Raw genomic sequence first — 23,269 nt, 5'->3', positions numbered from 1 at the left:
TTCGTGGGCATGACAGGGGAAGGATGCAGCAAAATCTCCATTCCATCCCACTTTGGGGCACTCCAGAGATGGTATTTGCCAGTTCTACGAACTACTCAAAAATTCCCCTATCAGAACCTGTTAGAACCGGATGGATTTCACTCCTGCTATGGAGGCCTCATTGGGTGATTTTAGGTCAGTCACCCTCTCAGAGCTCAGTCTATTTCGTATGGATGTTGCAGTAGGGAAAAATGGGAGGAAGCAATGCTATAAATGCTCCCTTGAGCTCTTCAATTAAAGGCAGATGCAGATCTACAGATACAGATCACCCTTTGCAAACCATTCAGAGTTATTAGTGAATGAGCAGTCTTAAAATGAAAAACATAAGAATAAAATAAATAATATATGAATGATTTTATAATCACAAGATTCTTGTATCATTTAATTCGGAAGTACATGGAAAAAGAAAATGTATTTATCTTTTTGGGGAGCTCATAATTAACCACGTCCATACATACTATAGGTAAGCATAGGGAGCTCCTGTTTCTTTAAGAGAGGTCTTGTCTCTCAGTCTTTTTAGCATGCTAAGCTTTTGCATAAATGCCAGACATGGCAAAAGAGGAAAGATTTAAAATTAAAATAGCTCTCTAGCTAGAATACATTGTGAGGGTATTTTAAATATGAGATAATGCCTCTCTCATGATCTCATCCAGGCCATGATTTGGGTGGAAGGTTTTTCCAAGGCTGTTGTAGGAAATCTTGGTTTGATTTTAATATTTTATAGGCTCTGGATGTGTGTTTTGTTCTTTTGATGAAAAAAATAAAATAAGGGTAATTCATTTATATAGTCTTTTGTAATTTTTCCATGTTTCTTGTGAGTCCAGTTTTTATGCAATAGTTGTAATTGAATGTGTCTTTAATGATGTTTTAGCCATTTCATAATAAGGGCAGACACATTACAGGATGCCACATCCAGTATAGAACTTCTAAGATAGTTTCTGGATCAGGTGAAATAAAGTTTTTCTTTCCCCAATTTTTTCTTCAACACATTTAACACCCCTTTTGTTGACTAACATTGATTGTCAGCCCTGGAGCCATCTTTAAATTGGAATCTTCAGGGCTGCTACAACATTGGGTGGGCAAGCTGTGGGACCTGGAGGTGGGGGTGGAGACAGATGACAGTACAATTTCCTCTTGAATATGTCCAGTGTTGGGGTGTTCACAATCTCCACTGGCAGACCGTTCCATTGGTTGATTGCTCTGACCGTCAGGAAGTCCTTCCTTATTTCCAGGTTGAATCTGTCTTTAGTCAGCTTCCATCCGTTGTTCCTCGTCTGGCCCTCTGGTGCCCTGGAAAATAGTGTGACCCCCCCCTCCTCTCTGTGGCAACCCCTTAAGTACCTGTACACTGCTATCATGTCCCCCCTGGCCCTTCTTTTCCCTAGACTATCCATGCCCAGTTCCTGCAACCTCTCTTCGTATGTCTTGGTTTCTAGTCCCCTTATCATTTTGGTTGCTCTTTTCTGTACCTTTCCCAGAATTTCTATGTCTCTTTTGAAGTGTTGTAACCAGAACTGAATGCAACACTCCAGGTGAGGTCTGACTAGGGCAGGGGTAGGCAAAGTTGGCTCTTGTATGACTTGTGGACTTCAACTCCCAGGATTCATGAGGCAATCTTGCCAGCTCAGGAATTCTGGGAGTTGAAGTCCATATGTCATAGAAGAGCCAACTTTGCCTACCCCTGGACTAGGGCATATTGTATTAATGCCTCCCTAGTCTTGGAGTGTATCCCCCTGTTGATGCAGTTTAAGATTGTGTTGGCTTTTTTAGCTGCTGCTGCACATTGCTGGCTCATATTTAATTGGTTATCCACCAAGACTCCGAGATCTCTTTCACAGTCACTACTGCTAAGTGTGGTTCCTCCCAGTCTGTATGCATGTCTAGGCACAATAGCACCAAACCCAATTGCCTATCTCGTTTCAGGCGCTACTCATTGGCTGAGGAGGGAAGCCTGTCAGCCCTGAAGTCATCTTTAAATTGGAATCTTCAGGACTGCCACAGCTGTGGATGGGCAAGCTGTGGGAATGGGAGGGTGGTGGTGGAGACAGTGTGGGGTGTATAGCCATAAAATCATTTTTCCCCCTTGGGAGTCAAGGATGTTCAGCCTGCCCCTGGGGAGGCATGACTGGGAGTCAACTACAGTTGGGACAGGGATCTGATTGGACCATGTGATGCCTATGTGGATGCAAGGGAAGGAACTTTACTTTAGTTGGGGAAAACCCAGGGGCTTTCAGATTTGGAGTTTCCCAGATGTGCCAATATGATATCTCTAATAAATTCAAACTTTGAAGAAAATGCCTGCCTTTCCTGCCTCGTTGGGGATGTTACTTGGAAACCTGACATTAACATTTGTATGTTTGTGCATTGTTAAGAAATTGCACTGAAGACTTGCATATAAGTTACAGGACTATATCTTTCATATTTTGCCTACTAGTTTGAATATGCTTTTTGATTAGTTTTCTCCTTGCCAATTCCTAAGAATGAGAAAAACAATCCTAGTGGTATTATGATGGCCACTTAATTGAGTACTGTAGTCTTAAATGCTTTGTTGAAAATGAAAGTAATGCAGAACTATGCTTATTAACATTGGGGAGCAATGAGGAAAAAAATTATGGTTCTCTTTATGGGATTCCCGTGAATATCTGCTTAATGAGAAAACTGAATTCCAAATACCTATAAGAAAGAGAGAAAGAATGTTCTTTTCCAAGGAATGCAATTGTAAAAAGGCTAGTTGCAGGTGAAAATTTACAATTAAACATCATCTGAGGACAAAATTGTGAATAAGGTTGGAAAATCTTGATGAATTATCTATTCCTGCTGGCCTGTGGTGTGGTTTTGTGGCTTCCGTCACAATTAGGTTGCAATTTTAAATGAAAACACACTCCTCTAGGGAATCTGTCAAACTGCATGTACATACACGTGGCTGACTAAATCCAAAAAGTCAAACAAAATAATTAGAACTGGAGAGGGGAAGATTAGAATTTTAACTTTCAAATATGATTTCAAAGGCAGAACCTTTCTCCAGCTTTAATGACTATCTAGTAATTTAGTAAAGATACATTGGAAAAATACAACCTACAAAGAAATTGTGTTTTTCTTTGAGTCACTGTATGTGCTGCTGTTCACAGCACTTATTTGGTTTTTTCAGTACAGTTTTATTTATTTTATTTATACTTTGTGTTGGAAGAAACCCTGTGGGTTTTCTAGTCCAACCTCCTGCTGGTACAGGAGACCCTATATCAGTGATGGCGAACCTATGGCACGGGTGTCACAGGTGGCACGTGGAGCCATATCTGCTGACACGTGAGCCATTGCCCTAGCTCAGCTTTAACATGCATGTGTATGTTGGCCAGCTGATTTTTGGCTCACACAGAAGCTCTGGGAGGGCGTTTTTGTTTCCAGAGAGCCTCCGGGGTGGATGGGAGAGGGCGCTTTTCCCCTCCAGGAAAGCCTTTGGAGCCTCGGGAGGGCGAAACACAAGCCTACTGGGCCCACCAGAAGTTGGGAAACAGGCCATTTTTGGCATCCAGAGGATCTCTTCAGGGATGGGGGAAGCTGTTTTTGCCCTCCCCAGGCATTGAATGATGGGTGTGGTACTTGTACGTGCGTTATAGCGTGCACACATGTTCTTTCGCCACCTGAGGAAAAAAAGGTTCGCCATCACTGCCCTATATCATCCCAGACAGTCCAGTCTCCTCTTGAAGGTCTCCAGTGTTGGGGCGTTCACAACCTCCGTAGGTTAGTCTACGCTCTGATAGACTTCTGTTTCTTAATAAGATTTACAAATATATGTACAAGGAAAAATGAAATTTGAATCAGAATGATGTGCAAGCCAAGACAGAAAGCATACCAGAGCCATGGCAGTGCCTTATAAAGACTGCTGCGTATTGCTTAGCACTAATCTCCAAAGTAACTTTCAAAGTAGCTGTTAAAACAGTGGGCCTGAAACATCATTGATTCTTCCAAATTTTATTGAGATTTTGCCAAAGTAGTTGTTAAAGGGTTCAACATTATTTCCAGGTTTTTTTAAAAATCTATTAACCAACTAGCAAAATGATCACTTTTTTTCCTCAGGTCTTCTTTGTCCTGAAATTTTGTGGTCATTTTATTTATTTATTTATTTGTTTATTTATTCGATTTCTATTCCGCCCAATTCCGAAGGACTCAGGGCGGCTTACAATGATATAAAATTACAAATGCAAAGAAGTCAAATAAGGAAAATCTAAAACTGTAAACCCCAATTGAAAAACCCCATAACTCAGTCAATCCAGGCAACACACACACATACAATATAATTGGCCATGACGGATCTTTGTGGCCTTTCAGAAGGCCAGTAGGGTGGGAGCAGTACGGACATTGGGGGGAGGGGGTAATTGGTTTCATAGAGCTGAGGCAACCACAGAGAAGGCCCTCCCCCAGGTCCCGCCAACCTGCATTGCTTAGTTGACAGAACCTGTAGGAGGCCAACTCTGTGTGATCTTATTGATTTCTAGGAAATATGCGGCAGGAGACAGTCCCATATGTAGGGCTTTATAGGTGATAACCAACACCTTGAATTGTAACGAGTCTACAGAGAGGGGGGGCATACAAATTTAATAAATAATAATAATAACAATAACCGGAGACTATTTTTCTACTACCATAAAATTTTAGCTGACAGGGTAAGTCCCTGTCTTTGTACAATTTATGTCTTTAGATGCATAGAATAAAAATGAGTGTGAAGTAGTAGTTAAAATGCTGGATGGAGTGGGACTAAAGCTATCAACTGCCCTACGCTGGACCCAACATAATTGGAGCAGAATATGGTGCATGATCTTCAAAGAAGAGGCCTTAACTCTGCAGTAATTAATATGAACTGATAACAATAATAAGGATGGTGCCAGGAATTGATTTGTTTATTGGGGTAATATCCAAAGTACTCCGAGGTAGCAAATCTGAACATCAGTTTTATTGTTTGCAGGTAATAATTAGGATTGGGCAGGAACCATGCCTCCAAAGCATAAAGCGGCTGCCCAAACTCGGGCTGCCGTCAAAGGAAAGAAGGTTAAAAAGGAACCAGAGGTGAAACCTGAACCCGAGGAAGACAATTTCCTGTCCACCATGGCAGCACTGAAAGCAGCTCCCAAGGAGAAAGCCAAGGCCAAAATTGATACTGCCTGTCAGCTGAGTCATGACGGCAGTGCCCAGGTGAGAGCGAAGAGTTTAGACCAAATGATCAACGGTGTCTGGTTTTCCTTACAATAGGGGTATTCCCTCCCAGATGTTTTGAATGATAGCACCATTAAGTGGGCTAAATTGATTAGGAATGCTAGGAGAGGGAGCTCCAATAATTTTGGAGGGCACTAGAAACATAGAAACATAGAAGTCTGACGGCAGAAAAAGACCTCATGGTCCATCTAGTCTGCCCTTATACTATTTTCTGTATTTTATCTTAGGATAGCAGAGGAAAAATAGGAATCTGTATGCACCCCACTTCTTCAGGTTTCATCTACATAAGTAGAGATTTGTTTTGTTTTTCTTTGTGTGTCTATTCAAAACACACAAGAGTCAATCTGGGAAGAGAAGAAAATTACTTGGCCAGAAATCTGTTTTTCCCCCCATGATGAAGTCTCATTAGCTAATAGGTTTTTTTCTTGGCACAGAGTTGCATCGTATTCAAATCTAATCAAATCTTCCTGATGGTCTTAGACCAGCAGACTGCGTTTTATTTCGTTCTTTACAATGTTCTCTGCCAGCCCAAGACAAACAGAAATCTTGTTAGCTGAAGCTGCCTCTCTGGGAGTAGCAGGTTGGACGTCAATCAAATTCCAACCCGAATGCATATCCATCATAGGTCCTGGACTCCATTACTTGCTGAACAGATAAAATGCAGGACACAATACTACCTGGCTCAGGTCCCAGTAAGACATTATGAACTTTTCCTTGTTTTCATAGTGCTTCTGATGCTGTATCATTGTTCCCTTCCCATTATTCCGGTGTAGGTCTAGTTTGAAATATAAGAATGGCCCCAAGTCAAATAGATAAAGGCTGAAAATTAGCCACAAACTACAATTTGGCAGAACTACAGAGGTTGATGGATGTTTTGAAAGCAGCATATTCATATTCCCTGCTTCCTCTTTTATCACTCTAGATTTACCAAGATTATGACTGCATGCTGAACCAAACCAACATTGGCAACAACAACAACAAGTTCTACATCATCCAGCTGATAGAACAAAATGGGAGTTACAGTTGCTGGAACCGCTGGGGCCGTGTAGTAAGTCTCGTGATCAGGGCTGGGGTCCTCCTGGTTCAGACCAGATTGCCAGAACCATTAGCGACCAGAGCGGGTCTGGTTCTGTCCGTGCCGGTCCATGCGCGCCATCTTCTTTTTTTGTGAATTTTCGGTTGATTTTCCTGCGTTTTGATGGCTTCTGCTCTCTCTGTGCTTTGAAAAAAGCCCTACTGTCCACCTCCGGGTTAATATTGACCTTTATTTCTTTGCCCAAAGCACAGCTGATCAACTCCTCAGCTGTGTTTTGGGCTGAACCCACCCCCTTAGCATGCATGGAAGTGAAATTGCTTATGGGGACATGTGCGAAGGTAAGTGGAGCCCATCCCCTTCTCTCAGTTACAATTTGTCTGTATAAACAGAAGGATTGGTACCTTGTTTCTCAACAGTTCAGGAGTCTAGTGGAGGACATGGTAGACAGCTTCTTCCTAAAACGCATTATTAGCCTCGGTGTTTCCTAAACGCAGAACAAGTTGGGCAATTACTGTAATCTAAAATATGCCTTAGTTGAACAACTGTGTTTCCCTCTTGACAATTTGCTTTGCTGAATACAGTGTTTGCTGCTATATGAATATCAAGAAAGAAAGGCATTTCCTTGAAAAGCGCAGTACCTTGACAGCAGGAGGCATGCAATCTTGTTCTCCAAATGGACAGTTCTTTGCATTATAAGTCAAAATTACATAACAATTCCATCTTCCCTTCCTTAATGGATTTTCTGTTACTAAGCAAATAGAAAAAGAAATGGCAAGAAAACATGTGCGGATTACAAGTGGAAGATTGATGCAGTTTCCCCCGCCCATAAAATCTGCTGAAGAATTTTAAAAAACCTCCTTCATCTGGAAGTGTTATGGTCAGATGGTTATGTATGGTTATGGTTCTTTCATTGCTACTGTCTGCAAAGAATGTTTTCCAAACTCTAAATCTTTGCAGAGTTATTTTCATTACTCTAACTTGCTCCAAGTAAGTTTCTTTCCAGCCCTAACCAGGTGTTAATGATGTTCCCAGATCTTACTGCTTGCAAGCTCTTTCATTGTTACTCTCTCCTAAAAATGTTTTCCAAGCTGTCTTTGCATTTTTTTTCATTGCTCTAACTTGCTCCCAATGTTTCTTTCCAGTCCTAACCATGTGCTAATGATGTTCCCAGATCTTACTGCTTGCAAGCTCTTTCATTGTTACTCTCTGCGAAGAATGTTTTCCAAGCCCTAAGTCTTTGCAGGTTTTTTTCATTGCTTTACTTGCTCAGAATGTTTCTTTCTAGCCCTAACCAGGTTTTAACAACGTTCCCAGTTCTTACTGGCTTGCAAGCTCTTTCATTGTTACTCTCTCCAAATAAGGTTTTTTTTAAAGCCCTAACCAGGGGATAAAATAATGCGCTGAAACTGACCAGACTAAGGATGCTAGCCAGATGAATATCTGGTAAGCAGATTCTTTTCCCTATTTTCCTCCCCAAAAACTCAGGTGCGTCTTATACTCTGAAAAATACAGTAAGTCAGTGGTTGTTAGATTTCCCCTCCTAGTTACCCACCGTATTTCCAGACCTGCCAATGTGAGAAATAATCGTCCACTCCTGTTCTTAGAATATTACGGGATGGATTTGGGTAACTATGGGCAGGTGTCTCAGAGGGAAAGTTTTAGCCACCCTTCAAATTGACTGAGTGACAGGTCTTGGAAGTTATCTTTGTGATGTTCTGTCACTCAGACTATTTCTGAACATGGGTCTAGCATTCTTGTGAAAAAAAACATTAAGCCCAAATGAAAAGGAACCGAAATGAAAAATTCAATCAGGTAAGTGAAAAGTGTTAGGTAAGTTGAAAATATGTCGGACAATGTTCTACAGCTATGTTCCCCTATGTTCTACCAATCTGTCACTTTGAATTGAGGTTTAGTTATTTTTCATCAGATTGCTAGACATACATCCAAACATAGACTGAGTGACCGGTCATTTGTGGATTAAAGGGGTTGTGAGGAGCCATGGGTTATCTTCTACTTCACCCTGCACCCTTCCACTGCACCTGTGATCTGTCACTGAAAGAGGAAACAAACAGAACTCCTATCAATTTCACCTAGCTACTATACATCCCAAATACATGATCTTAAGAGATTGCCAATGGGTTGCTATAGCTAACATCATATGGAAATACCTTATGCAAATGAAAATGCTGCTATAGTATGTGAGAATTCTTTTCAGAATAAACCGTGGAAAACCTGACAGCAACATGAAAAACAGTAAAATCTGTTTTTATTTTCAAATTTAAATGATTTCGCTTTAGTCTTTTTACTAATTAACTAGAGCTCCTTCAAAAGACTCCTAATCATGTGTTTAAAGGGTATATTTTTAAAAAAAAAAATTGAATGTATGAAAAGCTTGTGTAAAGTTTTAAGTATTATCCAGGCAGATGCATCTGTGGAAGCCATGTGTCTGACCTCTACGATAACCCATGCCAAAATAGCACCCAACAGATGGAAAGGGGTGTGCTTGCAGCAGCCTAACACGGCCCATAGCGGGTGGCAGTTCTGACCATGCCATCACCAACATTGTCAATGAGGCCTCGCAGGTCATTCTTATGAGCTTCTGTTGGAAGAGCAGGGAAAAACACTGCTGTAAAAGTAGAGTAGCTAAAAAGGGATGTTGGCTGTTCACATGACAAAGAGGAGATGAAACAGAGATGATGCCATGAAGCTATCCTCTGAAACAGTTAGCCAGGCATTTTTAAGGTAGAGGTTCCCCTTGCACATATGTGCTAGTTATTCCCGACTCTAGGGCAGCGGTTCTCAACGTGTGGGTCGCGACCCTTTGGGGTCCCTTTCACAGGGATTGCCTAAGGCAGGAGTAGGCAAAGTTGGCTCTTCTATGACATGTGGACTTCAACTCCCAGAATTCCTGAGCTAGCATGAAGCAAGTCACAGAAGAGCCAAGTTTGTCTACCTCTGGCCTAAGGCCATCAGAAAATACACAATTCCAATGGTGCTAGGAATCGTGACACTGCTCCTCTATCCGTCTCCAAGCGGGTCCACCCATAAGCAAATAGACTACTGCAAAAGCCACCTTCTGGTTGGTGGTTCAATTGTAAGGGATATAAATTTAGGAAAGGATATGGAAGTTTTGAAAGATGTCAGATATCTGCCAGGAGCTACTGCCTTCAGAGACAAGAGGCGTATTTTTAAGAGAGTCAAGAATGCCAATAAGGACCATGAGGTTGATGCTATTATATATCTTGGCACAAATGATCTGTCCCAAAAAAATATACTTTCTGTGCAGAATGACTTCCAGAGCTTGGGGTATGAACTTAGTAGTATAGTAGGCTTATCTTTTCAGAGGTTTTACCAGTATATAAGGAACAAAAAGGGAAAGGCCAACGGGTGTGGCTAATGGAGTGGTATAAAAGGGGAGGGTGTGGTTTTATTAGTCATGATATCTGCAGCTGGTCCAGTGAAAAACTACAAAAGAGATGGTTTGCCATGCATCCATTAAAGAAAGGGACTGGGCTACTTAGTATTAAAATCACAGATTTCCTGGATAAACATTTAAACTGAATAGAGGGGACAGAGAATTAATTGATACAGACCATTTCGGCCCCCAGCAATCTAAAATTAATAGGATTATCATTGCATGCAACATAGATGTGTGTGCGGGTAAGCTTATCAGCCCTGCTATCAAACATTTAATAGAGTGCCATACCATGTGCACTAATCAAACAGGTGGCAAGAAAGTAGGGGCAGTCAGGCACAGCACAGGTTATTTAGACAGTAAACATAAGGTCAGTCAAAATGGACTCAAATGTCTATACACTAATGCAAAGAGTATGAGGAATAAACAGGGTGAATTAGAAATTCAAGTAAATGAGGGAAGGTATGGTATTGTTACCATTACAGAATCTTGGGAAGAGATTCTGTAATGGTAATGTAATGGTACAAAAGATCAGCAAATGTTGAAAACACTTTACTGACAATTTAAAGCTAAGAAATGTTTTGTGACTTTCCAGGGGGAAGTAGGCCAATGTAAACTCAGCGGTTGTCCAACCTTGGAAGCTGCCATAAATGCTTTTGAGAAAAAATTCCAAGAGAAGACAAAGAATAAATGGGCTAACCGAGAGAATTTTATTGCTCATGAGGGCAAATATACTCTCATTGAAGTACAACATGAAGATAAAGAGGAGCAAGAGGTAACAGTAAAGGTGAGTGTTCAAAGAGTATACTTTTAAGTGGTATACATTGGGAAGTAAGTGGATCTGGAAGTATAGTAAGATTTCTGGATGATTTTATGTAAAAATAAATTGAGATCAGAATCTTTGCTTAATGATAGAATTATCAATTCAGCAATATTTTCTTAGGACAGCTGCAGGTTTCTAACAAATGTATAAATGCTATTGCAAAACAATTTCTGGTCTTCTTCCTTTGGAACATTTCTTAATTTTGCAAAACGTGTATTAATCTGATTAATCTCTGCTCAGTGTAAAACTCCCAGTTCAAAAAATTAGACAGAAACGTAACTATATTTTGTCTATCTTGTTTCCTTTATGTTGTTCTGGAATTGCTGTTAATCTTAAACAAATTATTTTCCTCTCAGTTTTAGCAATATGTAGGTCCTTATCCAGCTCCTTCTCCATTTTTCTATTACTACCTTCTATCTTACTTTCCTAAATTTCCACTTTGTCAGTCATACTTAATTGAGGATTGATAGTACAGATGTAATTTTATTTAAAGAAATTCCAACTAGAATACTACATAAGAGAAAAGAGTGGTTTTTTTCCTGACAAACTTAAACAGAAGAAAATTCCTTTGAGATAGGATAAGTTGGAAGAGATGAGTTCTACTTTTAAACAGGAGATTCAGACCAAACTCTGTGCAAAAACCATTTTTTGATATTAGAAGATATCCATTATTTGAGTTTTTAAAATTTGAGAGAATAATTTATTTCAGCAGGATAGGAAAAAAGAGTCGCTTTGTATATCAGTTAAAGACTCTCTGGAACCAACTCCCCCCGGAGATCAGAACTGCCCCTACTCTTCCTGCCTTCCGTAAACTCCTCAAAACCCACCTTTGCCGTCAGGCATGGGGAAACTAAACATCTTCCCCTGGGCACGTTGAATTTATATATGGTATGCTTGTGTGTGTGTATGTTAGTATAGGGGTTTTTCTTAAATTTATAATATTTTAATTAAATTGGATTATGTATTGGATTGTCTTTTCACTTGTTGTGAGCCGCCCCGAGTTTTCGGAGAGGGGCGGCATACAAATCCAAATAATAAATAAATAAATAAAATAAAGTGTTACAAGGTGCAAAGTGCAGAGGAGGATTCTGTCAAAATTAGAAACTTGGAAATCTAGTGCAGTAGAACCTCTGGTCATGAATGCTTCTGACCACAACCTAATGGGGTTCTGACCAAAATATTCACATTTTTTTTCCCACAGCCGATTTCCACCTTCCATGTCTTTTTTTTTTTAATAAGCACCAAATTTCCAAAATTAGGTTCAGGTCACGACTAAATTGGTTTGCAACCAAAGTTATGGAAGGAATTTTGATTGTGATCAGAGATTCTACTGTACCTAGACGATTTAGAGCTAGAAGATCACAACCTATGTTTTGGATTGCATGGCTATTTATGGTAAAATTGAAATTAATGTGGTTATCAGAAACAATTTCATTGAATTTGTCATATTGAGAGCCTGGAGTAGATAAACCCAAAGGCACTTTTATAGATCTTAGCTCAAGAAACATATTATAAAAGAAAAACAGCAGACAAAGGCAAGTGATTGACATAGTAGGAACTGTTGGAAAACCATCAAGGACAAACTTAGATCAAGAGAGAATTAACAGCAGAAAGAGATAGTTGTCAGTACAGGTAGTTCTCCACTTACAACAATAGCAATAGCATTTAGACTTATATATCGCTTCATAGTGCTTTTAAGTGGTTTACAGAATCAGCATATTGCCCCCAACAATCTGGCTCCTCATTTTATCAACCTTGGAAAGATGGAAGGCTGAGTCAACCTTGAGTACAATTGCACATTGATAACAAACATGTAATTGATAACATACATAAATGTTGGTTAGAATTTGAAACAGGAAGGTTTAAGAATATACGATAAAGTTGGCTAATGACCTTGTTATAATATACAGATGTGTCAATGGTTAAAAATATTGATGTTTGCATTGTGTTATGATCTCAAAGATAATTTTTATAAAATGATGTATTGTTGGTATATGACACCTGAGACATTATGTAGAATGTATAAAGCCACTTTGAATTATTTTTTCTTCTTTACTTTATATTTGCACATTCTTTTTAAAAGTTTTAATAAAAATGATAAATGTATAAAAATAAAGTCTGTGTAAGTCAGAGTACCTGTTGGCGAAATGGAGAGAAAATACAATCATTTGAAAACTCGAGGCAAGGTTGAAAGAGAAACAATATGAGTTTCACCAATGCAATTTTAGGCATATTTACTCATAAAGAATATGGTCTTATTATTCTGAGGAAAGCATGTATTGCAGCGTGCATTTAAGATTAATGCTGCCCCATTAGAGGAACTGAATTATGTGAATTCATACCAAAACTATCCTTCTTGTCTTCAAGGTGGATGATGTGGATGGAATGAAGTCATTTAAACAAAAGATACTGCCTTGCACTTTGGACAAGCACACCCAGGATCTTATGACACTCATATTCAGCAATGACATGTTTAAAGAAGCCATGCAGACTATGGATATAGGTAAATGGTGGAGGGGCCTCTTCTCTTCCACATGAAAAAAACCCCATCACTTTCTTTTATCTTGTTTCCTCTAGGTGTCATTTGTAATTCAATTGTACAATTAACAGAGTGTTTTTCAGAATGGATTTATTAGTCTAGTACAGGGGTAGGCAAAGTTGGCTCTTCTATGATTTGTGGACTTCAACTCCCAGAATTCCTGAACCAATCATGCTAGGTCAGGAATTCTGGGAGTTGAAGTCCACATGTCATAGAAGAGCAAACTTTGCCTACCCCTGGTCTAGTATCAAGTCAATTAAAGTTTGGAATCCTAGGGATTAAATTGTTTAGCAATAGCACTTAGACATATACAGTGATCCCCCGAGTTTCGCGATCCCGATCATTGCGAATCGCTATATCGCGATTTCTCCACCCGATGACGTCACTCCCTTCCTTTCTCATCTTTCTTTCTCTCTCTCTTTCTCTATCTTGCTTCTTCCCCTCTCACACTCTCTTCCTCCCTCTCTCATCTCTTTCTTTCCTTCTCTCTCTTTCTCTATCTCTCCCCCTCTTGCTCTCGAGCGGCAAGCGAGCAGCCGGGCGGGGGAACGGGCAAGCGGCAAGCAAGCAGCCGGGCAGGCAGGCGAACGGGCAAGCGGCAAGCGGCAAGCGAGCAGCCGGGCGGGCGGGCGGGCGGGCGAACGGGCAAGCGGCAAGCGAGCGGCCGGGCGAGCAGGTGACCGGCAAGCGGCAAGCGGCAAGCGATCTTGGGGTTTCCCCTTTGCCTGGGCGGCGGGAAGACCCAGGGAAGGTTCCTTCGGCCGCCCAACAGCTGATCTGCTCCGCAGCGCGGCAGCAGCGAGGAGCCAAAGATGGGGTTTCCCCGTTGCCTGGGCAATGGGGAAACCCCATCTTCGGCTCCTCGCTGCTGCCGCGCTGCGGAGCAGATCAGCTGTTGGGCGGCCGAAGGGTCTTCCCCGCCGCCCACACGCAAACTCCACCATCTGTGCATGTGCGACCATGGAAAAAGGGGCGCGCATGCGCAGATGGTGTTTTTACTTCCGTGCCGCTACATCGCGAGTTATCGATTATCGCGAGGGGTCTTGGAACGGAACCCTCGTGATAATCGGGGGATCACTGTATACCGCTTCACGGAGCATTGCAGCCCTCTCTAAATAGTTTACAGAGTCAGCATATTGCCCTCAACAATCTGGGTCCCCATTTTACTCACCTCAGAAGGATGGAAGGCTGAGTCAACCTTGAGCCTGGTGAGATTTGAACTGCCAAATTGCAGGCAGCTGGCAGTCAGCAGAAGTAACTTTGCAGTACGGCGCTCTAACCACTACACCATGGTGACGCAGATTCTTCTCTTAGCTTTCTTCACAAATGATCCAACTTGAAAATCACTTTTAATGCTTGGTGTGAAGACCATAAAGGACACATATTTTAAATTGCCAATAGTATTCCAATCTTGGTGGCTTTCACTACTGACTTGTAAATATCCCAGAAGTGTTAGATTGATCAGCATGGAAATATTTTATGTCTGTTTCCCTGCCAGATGTAAAGAAGATGCCACTAGGAAAGTTGAGTAAACAGCAGATTGCCAAAGGCTTTGAAGCTCTGGAAGCTCTTGAAGAAGCTCTAAAGAAACAACGGCCTTCCCAGAAGCAGCTGGAGGAACTTTCATCCCGCTTTTATACCATTATTCCGCACAACTTTGGTCGTAATCGGCCTCCATCCATCAACACACACTCCATTGTCCAAGCTAAGAAGGATATGCTTCTGGTAAGGGAGGGACCCTTTCTTTTCATGTTTTAAATCATCACGGGGGAAGATTTCTATCAAAACTTTATGTGGCTAAGCTGTGATACTAAATACATTGATGACCTGTCTTATTTTGCGTTATCTTTATTAACCTGTCCTGGCAGCCATTGGTTGGCTTGGGATGCCTAAGCTAGCTGACAGAATCAGATAATGCAAGTGAGTAACAAATGTGCTTCTTTGTGGCTATACTTTTTTATACACTATACTCTGGAATTATGCTTTTAAAAAGAGGTGGGCAATCCTTCGTTCGATCTTTGGACTCCTTTGTGATTGCCCCCAAGTTCCTGTAAAATCACACAGCTGAAATTCAGTATAACATTGCAGATAAATGTTATAAAGATGGTCCTACGGGACCGTCTTCTGCCTCATGCATCCCAGTGGCCAGTTAGGTCCCACAGAGTTGGCCTTCTCCAGGTCCCGTCAGCCAAACAATGTCCTAGGGGAAGAGCCTTCTCTGTAGTGGCGCCGGCCCTCTAGAATGAACTCCCTCCGGAGATATGTACCACCTCCTCCCTCCTGGTCTTTCATAAAGCTCTGAAGACCTACCTCTGCTGGCGGGCATGTGGACCGTGAGCCACAAGATTGTCCCCCAGCTGATGAATGATTGAATTGGGTGAATGTGGATGAGTGCATAAGGGGTTTTTAGATTTTTATTAATTTTGTATTTTGTATATGACCTTTTAAAGTACAGTGTTCCCTCGCTTTTCGCGGGGGATGCGTTCCGAGACCGCCTGCGAAAGTTGAATTTCCACGAAGTAGAGATGCGGAAGTAAATACACTATTTTGGCTATGAACAGTATCACAAACCTTCCCTTAACACTTTAAACCCCTAAATTGCAATTTTCCATTTCCTTATCAACCATTTAGATTATTACTCACCATGTTTATTTATTAAAGTTTATTAAAAAAATATTTATTAAAAGCAGACGAAGGTTTGGTGATGACACATGACGTCATTGGGTGGGAAAAACTGTGGTATAGGGAAAAATCCCGCGAAGTCTTTTTTAATTAATATTTTTGAAAAACCATGGTATAGACTTTTCGTGAAGTTCAAACCCGCGAAAATCGAGGGAACACTGTAATTAGATTTCTCACATATATTGTTTGTATTATAATTTTGTACGCTGCCCTGAGTTGCTTTGAGAAGGGCGGCATAGATATCTAATAAATAAATAAATGTAGTATTATTTTCTGCCAATTTCTGATAATTTTCTAAAAAGTATACTACAGATAGTCCTCAACTTACAACGGCTTGTTTAGCGACTACTCAAAATTACTACGACATTGAAAAAGTGACTTATGACCATTTTTCACACTTATGACTTTTTCAGCATCCCCGTTGTCACCGTGATTTACATTTGGATGCCTGGCAACTGGTTCACATTTATGATGGTTGCAGTTTTCTGGTGTCACGTGACCATATTTTGCATCCTTCTGACAAGCAAAGTCAATGGGGATGAGTAGATTCACTTAACAAATGTTACTAATTTAACAACTGCACTGATTCACTTAACAAATGTGGCAAGAAAAGTGTAAAATGGGACAAAACTCATTAAAAAATTTATCACTTAGAAACATACATTCTGGGATCAATTGTGGTCATATTGAAGACTACCTGTATTTTACTATAATTAAAGCATAAGTAACACCAGAATAGAATAGAATAGAATAGAACAGAATAGAATAGAATAGAATAGAATTTTTTATTGGCCAAGTGTGATTGGACACACAAGGTGCATATGCTCTCAGTGTACATTAAAGAAAGGATAATTTGTCAAAAATTATAAGGTACAATACTTAAAGACAGTCCAGGTACAAATAAACAATCAAATCATATTAGGAACCAGTCAATATAGTAAGGATACAAGCAATAAAGTTACAGTCATACAGTCATTAGTGGGGGGAAATGGGTGATGGGAACGATGAGAATGTTAATAGTAGTGGAGACTTAGTAAATAGTTTCAACAGTGTTGAGGGAATTATTTGTTTAGCGGAGTGATGACGTTGGGAGAAAAACTGTTCTTGTGTGTAATTGTTCTGGTGTACAGTGCTCTATAGCATTGTTTTGAAGGTAGGAGTTGAAACAGTTTGTGTCCAGGATGCGAGGGGTCAATAAATATTTTCACAGCCATCTTTTTGACTCATGCAGTATATAGGTCTTCAATGGAAAGCAGGTTGGCAGCAATTGTTTTTTTCTGCAGTTCTGATTATCCTCTGAAGTCTGTGTCTGTTTTGTTGGGTTGCAGAACCAAACCAGACAATTATAGAGGTGAAGATAACAGACTCAATAATTCCACTGTAGAATTGTATCAGCAGCTCCTTGGGCATTTTGAGCTTTTTGAGTTGGCGCCTAGCACAACTAAAATAATAAGACATTCACAAATTGGGGGGAGGCGATGATTCTGGCCATGTCATCTCCGAGGTCAACATCTCATCATCACCCTGCCTCTGTAGTTCTTGATTGTGAAATAAAAATCACATTTTTTTCAGAAGGTGGCTCCTAACCACAGAAGAGTTTTTTTCTTTAACGGATAAGAATTCAGTCATCCTGTGAAATGCAGATCTAGTATTTCACCCTTCCATCTCATGCATTTATTTTTATTTTATTTATTTTATTTTATTTTTATTTATTTATTTATTTTGTCCAATACACAATGAGGGGTTTAGTGGGTATATATATACACACACATAGTAAAATACATGAAGAAGGTTATAGAGGAGATACTTATAGTAAAATATATCTAATAAATAATAGAAAAGAAGGTTTAGTAATAGAACATATCAATGAAAGAATAGAACAAGAGATATAGGAATAGAAGAAAGGTATAGGAGATATAGGAGAGCAATAGGACAGGGGACAGAAGGCACTCTAGTGCACTTGTACTCGCCCCTTACTGACCTCTGGATAGGTCAACCGTAGATAATCTAAAGGTAAAGTGTTGGGGGTTTGGGGATGACACTATGGAGTCTGGTAATGTTCATATTAGCCCTAAAATTGAAAAGGGAAATATAATAAGTTGAATAAGATGAGCACTTGCTAATAATTATTCTGGGACATCTAGGTCAGTGGTAATAACACAGCCTGATGTGCTTTATAATGGAAGAAAAAGCTACTGTATTACTTGAAGCTTGTAGACACATAAAACAAAACAGCCTGAACACAAATACCAGCTGAGCTCTTGCACTTCTTAAATGATAAAACCACAGATCACAATCTTCAGCAAGATGCTTAATTAATGAAACATTTTGCCACACACACTTCTATAGTATAAAATAAAGATAATAGGTGGTTAAAGAATTGGACTAGAAATCCAAGTGGAAGTCTACTCTCAGGCATAAAAGCTCACTAGCTCTTAGTCCTCTCTTACCTGCTGAGGAAAATTTGGAGGAAGGAGTGCTTTACACTTGAGGAAACATGGAATGTAAATCCAATAACTGAAACATAATTTTGAATTTAAAAAAAAAGTCTGTTATTTTTCTTTTCAAACCAGCAAATGCATGCATTCATTGCTAGTAGCGTGTACCTCGATGTGTTTATTCCCAATAATTTCCCCCTTAGTTTCAGTGGGGGCAGGCTGTTCTGGAATGTGAGATTACTGCTTCCATTTGCATCTCATCTGCAACCCAGTGTTGGTGATGCCTGGCTTACTTTATTGGTAGGTCCTAGCAGATATTGAACTGGCCCAGAGTCTACAAGCCCAAAAGAAAGAGGAGGAAGAAGAGGAAGAGAAGGAAATGGTGAAAGAAGTTCTGCACCCTCTGGACAAGGACTATGGGCTTTTGAAATGTGAACTTATCTTAGTGGTTCCATCATCTGAGGACTATAAGGTAAGATGGCCATACAAGCTGATCCTTACTTGCTTTAAATATTGAGGTAGCACTCAAACAGCTGTGGCTGGGCTATAGAGGAACATGTGAATAAAGGATAAAGGACAGCATGTTTGTTTGTTATTTATTATTTATTATTAGTAGTATGTGTCAAGTGTTGGGGTGTTCACAACCTCCACCGGCAGGCCATTCTATTAGTTGATCACCCTCACCGTCAGAAAGTTCTTCCTTATTTCAAGGTTGAATCTCTCCTTGGTCAGTTTCCATCCATTGCTCCTGGTCTGGCTCACTGGTGCCCTGGAAAATAGTGTGACTCCCTCCTCTCTGTGGCAAACCCTCAAGTACCTGTATACTTCTATCATGTCCCGCCTGGCCCTCCTCTTCACTAGACTATCCATGCCCAGTTACAGCAACCTCTCTTCAGATGTCTTGATGTCTAGTCCCTTTATCATTTTGGTTGCTCTCTTCTCTACTTTTCCCAGAGGTTCTATGTCCCTTTTTTAGTGAGGTGACCAGAATTGAATGCAGTACTCCAGGTGTGGTCTGACTAGGGCATTATATAGCGGTATTAGTCCTTCCCTAGTCTCGGAGTGTATCCTTCTATTGATTCAACCTAAGATTGTGCTGGCTTTTTTAGCTGCCGTTGCACATTGCTGGCTCATATTTAGTTGGTTATCCACCAACTACAGGCTCCGAGATGTGGGACAGCCTCTTCCACAGCTAGCAACTAACTCTCCTATTTATCCCAGTTCTTTGAATGTTCACTTTATTTCTCTTTGTCTCTGCCTCAATAGCTGATTGAAACCTATGTGAAGAAGACAGGTCCCATTTACCGAAACCTTCGTATCATGAATATTTGGAAGGTGAACAGAGAGGGTGAGGTAAGACCAAGGAGGAATATCGTCTTCCCTCGTCTGTTCTAGGGCTTAGATTTGTTTCTTTCTACGTTAAGATCATGTTGGCTGCAGGAAGCAGGGTTATTCCAGCACATTTAAAGAGTCCCAGATTGGGGAAGAGTGTACATAGGAACGTACAATCAGAACTGATCCCTAAAATTAAGGCCATATTTCCTTGATCTTGGTAACTCTGATTCTCATGTCCCAAAGTTGCTTTTTCAACTGGACTTTCTGGGTTTTCTTTGAAGATGTTTCTCTTCTCATCCAAGAAGCTTCTTCAGTTCTCTTCTTCAACTGAAGAATCTTCTTGGATGAGAAGAGAAACATCTTCAGCAGAAAAAGCAGAAAGTCCAGCTGCCTCTTGAAAAAGCACCTTTGGGACAACCATGACCTGGATGACTTGAGAATCTCCAAAGACACCTAATTCTCAGAGTATGTGCCAATTGAGGCATAAATATTTTTGAGATTTGAAAAGAATGATTGAGATCTGACCAGACTTTGGAGTGGGGGTGGGGGTGCAGGTAGATAATAAGACCACTTTCAGTGGTAGAGGCATCAAGACGTTAAGGGGCTATATGTATCCATTGGCAGAATAATAATATTTTTATTGTTTTTCTTTAAACAAACAAGACAGACAACATTTAACATTTAAAGGAGCTACCATTGCTCCGCTTGTCTTAGAAGTCTAACTAGTACAAAAAAGAAAAATCTAACTATAGTCAGATCAATACAGAAATACATTTTTTAATATTCTACGTTCTTTTTAAATTTACCTCTGTATTTCCATCTTTATGTTATAATTAATATAACTCAAATAAGTTCTCTTGTCTAAAGAATATCATTTTAATAATATAATTAAACTAATTAAAGTCAATTAATTAAACAAATAATTAAAAAACATTTAAAATTGTTAATATTGCAAAAATATTCTATCATTATACTATTTTTAATCTATTACTTTTTATCTATTATAACAATAGTATATAATAATTAAAATCACTTATTCAATCTAAAAGAAAAAAAACCCTTATCCTTGTTATGGCAGAATAATAACAAGGCCATTTACTCATTAGGAGTCTTGTTTTTTTCTGCAGTGGCAAAAAGCTCTCTCTGTATACTGTATATACATCCAGTCAGGTGTGTCAATGAGTCAAGTAATTCAACAACGTGACATGGGAAAGCCATGTTTGGATTTCTACCTTTCCTTTATTCAAATACGACTTGAAGAGGAGCCAAGATGTTACTTACTCAGTTCTCTTGTTTCATTTCCTAAACAGAGCCATCGTTTTAAGACTCACGACCACTTGGGAAATCGGCGTCTACTCTGGCACGGGACCAACATAGCTGTTGTTGCGGCCATCCTGAAGAGTGGTTTGCGCATTATGCCCCATTCTGGTGGCCGTGTGGGCAAGGGAATTTACTTTGCTTCTGAGAATAGTAAATCAGCAGGCTATGGTGAGGTTGCATTTATTATTATTCTACCATTTGCTTCTCTCTCATTGTTAGCAAACTGTCCTCGCTACTGCTGCCTGTATCCTAAGAGTAATACAAAGGAAGGAGAGACAAGAAAGCCAATTTGGCATGGTGTCTTAAACCACACAAACATACACCAGTCAGTCTCTCTCTTTCTCTGCCTCTCTCTCTCTCAACATATATACACTCTATATATATATACACATACACACACAAACAAGCATACACAGGAACTATATATAAGAGCCCGTTTGATGTAGTGGTTAAGGCATCATGCTAGAAGCCAAGGGATCATGAGTTCTATTCTCGCCTTTATACATAAGCCAGCTGAGTGTGCTTGGGCTAGTCACTTTCTTTCATGTGGAATAATAATTTATGACTTCCACATTAAAATGCCCTAAAAGGGTTGATACAACTTTGATAATTTTTAAATCATTTTTGTATGTTTCAGTCAGTGTTGACTCTAACTGATTGGATAAATCCCTGCAGTTTTTCTGGCAAGATTTCAGAAATGGTTTGCCATTACCTCTTTAGAGCTAAGGGAGAGTGACTGACCCAAAGTCATCCAACTGGATTCCTTCCTTCCTTCCTTCCTTCCTTCCTTCCTTCCTTCCTTCCTTCCCTCCCTCCCTCCCTCCTTCCTTCCTTCTTTTTTCTTTATCTATCTATCTATCTATCCATCCATCCATCCATCTATGTATTTGAGTTGAAAGGGACCTTGCAGGTCATCTAGTCCAATCCCCTAATTAAGCAGGGATTGGTTGGTTGGTTGATTGATTGATTGATTTAACTAACTAACTATAATAAAATTAATAAATAGAAAGTGTAGGAAACAAAAAAATAAGAATATAATAAAGAAAAAAGTAAAATTTAAAAAGAAATTCATCACAAGTATAAACAATTGTAATACATTAATATATTGTTTTAAAATACAACCAATGAACTTTCCCACTATCCCATCTTTTATCTATAAACAAATCATTAAAAGCTCATCATTTTAGTTCTGGTCAGCAAAAGTCTACTAAGGATTACCAGAGATAGGACCATATCTATTTTAATCTTCATCAAATAAATCAACTTTATATTCCTTCCTTTTATTTTTAATAATCTTGCTCATTAATTCTTTAAAATAATGTCCTAAAACTTGATTCATTTTCATTTCTTTCTTTGTCCCTTCTCACAAATTCTTCAAAACTTTAACAAACCTCTTTTGTAAATTATTCAGGTCACTCTCTTGGTTTCTAATTTGTATATATCCCTTTTAATTATTAATACATGAATCAGTTTATTTTGTATGTCTGGTTTAGCAAGTTTTTCCATATCTCCCTTGTAGCCAGTCATTTTAAAATCCACTTTCAGATCAGCCTCAGGCTTCTCCAGTAAAACTTGTTCTTCTTCCATAACATCTTTTAAACACAACTGTCTCTCTATAGAGGCAGAAAGTCTTAAAATTAACTTTTGAGTTCATTGTTTAAAAATAATCCTCAAAATGTAGAATGTTAAAATATTTAGCTCAATTCTGTATTAATTTCTATGAAATTTGTGTTCTTTAATTAAAATCTTTAATTTCTTCAAGTTCCTCTACTATCCAAACTTCAAAGTCCCATCGTATATTTTTTTAAAGAAAGAATTCAAAAGAAAAGTATTTTTCCATGTAAAAGATTCTTATAATTCAAACATTTTATTTCAAATCCATTTCCAAAATCAAAATTTTAATCACTCTTTTGCTATTTTATTTGAATAAAAAGATTTTTGGTTAAGTTCTTAAACTTGTATTTAAATTTTCTTTCATTAAGGAACTAAAGGAAACTCACCCAATACCATAAACCAGGGGTCCCCAAACTTTTTACACAGGGGGCCAGTTCATTGTCCCTCAGACTGTTGGAGGGCCGGACTATTAAAAAAACCTATGAACAAATCCCTATGCACACTGCACATACCTTATTTAAAGTAAAAAACAAAATGGGAACAAATACAATATTTAAAATAAAGAAGAGGTAATTAAGTAATAAAGTAATTTATACTTCTTTATTAACAAGTAAATTTAAACTTAAATCAACAAACTCCCTCCATTTCTCTTTCCTTCCTTCCTTCTCTCCTTCCTCTTCACTTCTCTCTTTTTTTCCTTCTCTCATTTGTTTCATTTTCCTCTCCCTCGTTCTTTCTCTCCATCATTTTCTCATTTTTCTCTTTCTCTTTTTTTCTCTCTCTCTCACTCTCTTTCCATCTATCCCTCTTTCTCTCTCCC

General features: G+C 39.3%; 1 protein-coding gene across 2 annotated transcripts in view; it reads left to right on the top strand.

Moving 5' to 3' along the window:
* PARP3 (poly(ADP-ribose) polymerase family member 3) overlaps positions 1-23,269 on the top strand; it is a 28,791-nt gene that overhangs the window by 2,363 nt on the left and 3,159 nt on the right. Inside the window, exons 2-9 of one of the 2 annotated variants that reach the window (XM_070738700.1) lie at positions 5,000-5,226; positions 6,170-6,295; positions 10,294-10,485; positions 12,889-13,024; positions 14,559-14,785; positions 18,485-18,652; positions 19,447-19,533; positions 20,826-21,003. In XM_070738700.1, the coding sequence (XP_070594801.1) occupies positions 5,026-5,226; positions 6,170-6,295; positions 10,294-10,485; positions 12,889-13,024; positions 14,559-14,785; positions 18,485-18,652; positions 19,447-19,533; positions 20,826-21,003 (1,315 nt within the window). In that variant the 5' untranslated portion in view covers positions 5,000-5,025. Of the gene's footprint in view, positions 1-4,999; positions 5,227-6,169; positions 6,296-7,342; positions 10,209-10,267; positions 10,486-12,888; positions 13,025-14,558; positions 14,786-18,484; positions 18,653-19,446; positions 19,534-20,825; positions 21,004-23,269 lie in introns of those variants that run through there. The other variant, XM_070738701.1, reaches the window with a different exon arrangement.

The sequence above is a fragment of the Erythrolamprus reginae genome, chromosome 2 (genome assembly GCF_031021105.1).
Source record: "Erythrolamprus reginae isolate rEryReg1 chromosome 2, rEryReg1.hap1, whole genome shotgun sequence".
Classification (NCBI taxonomy): Eukaryota; Metazoa; Chordata; class Lepidosauria; order Squamata; family Dipsadidae; genus Erythrolamprus; species Erythrolamprus reginae.
This window is presented reverse-complemented; position numbering and strand designations above follow the sequence as displayed.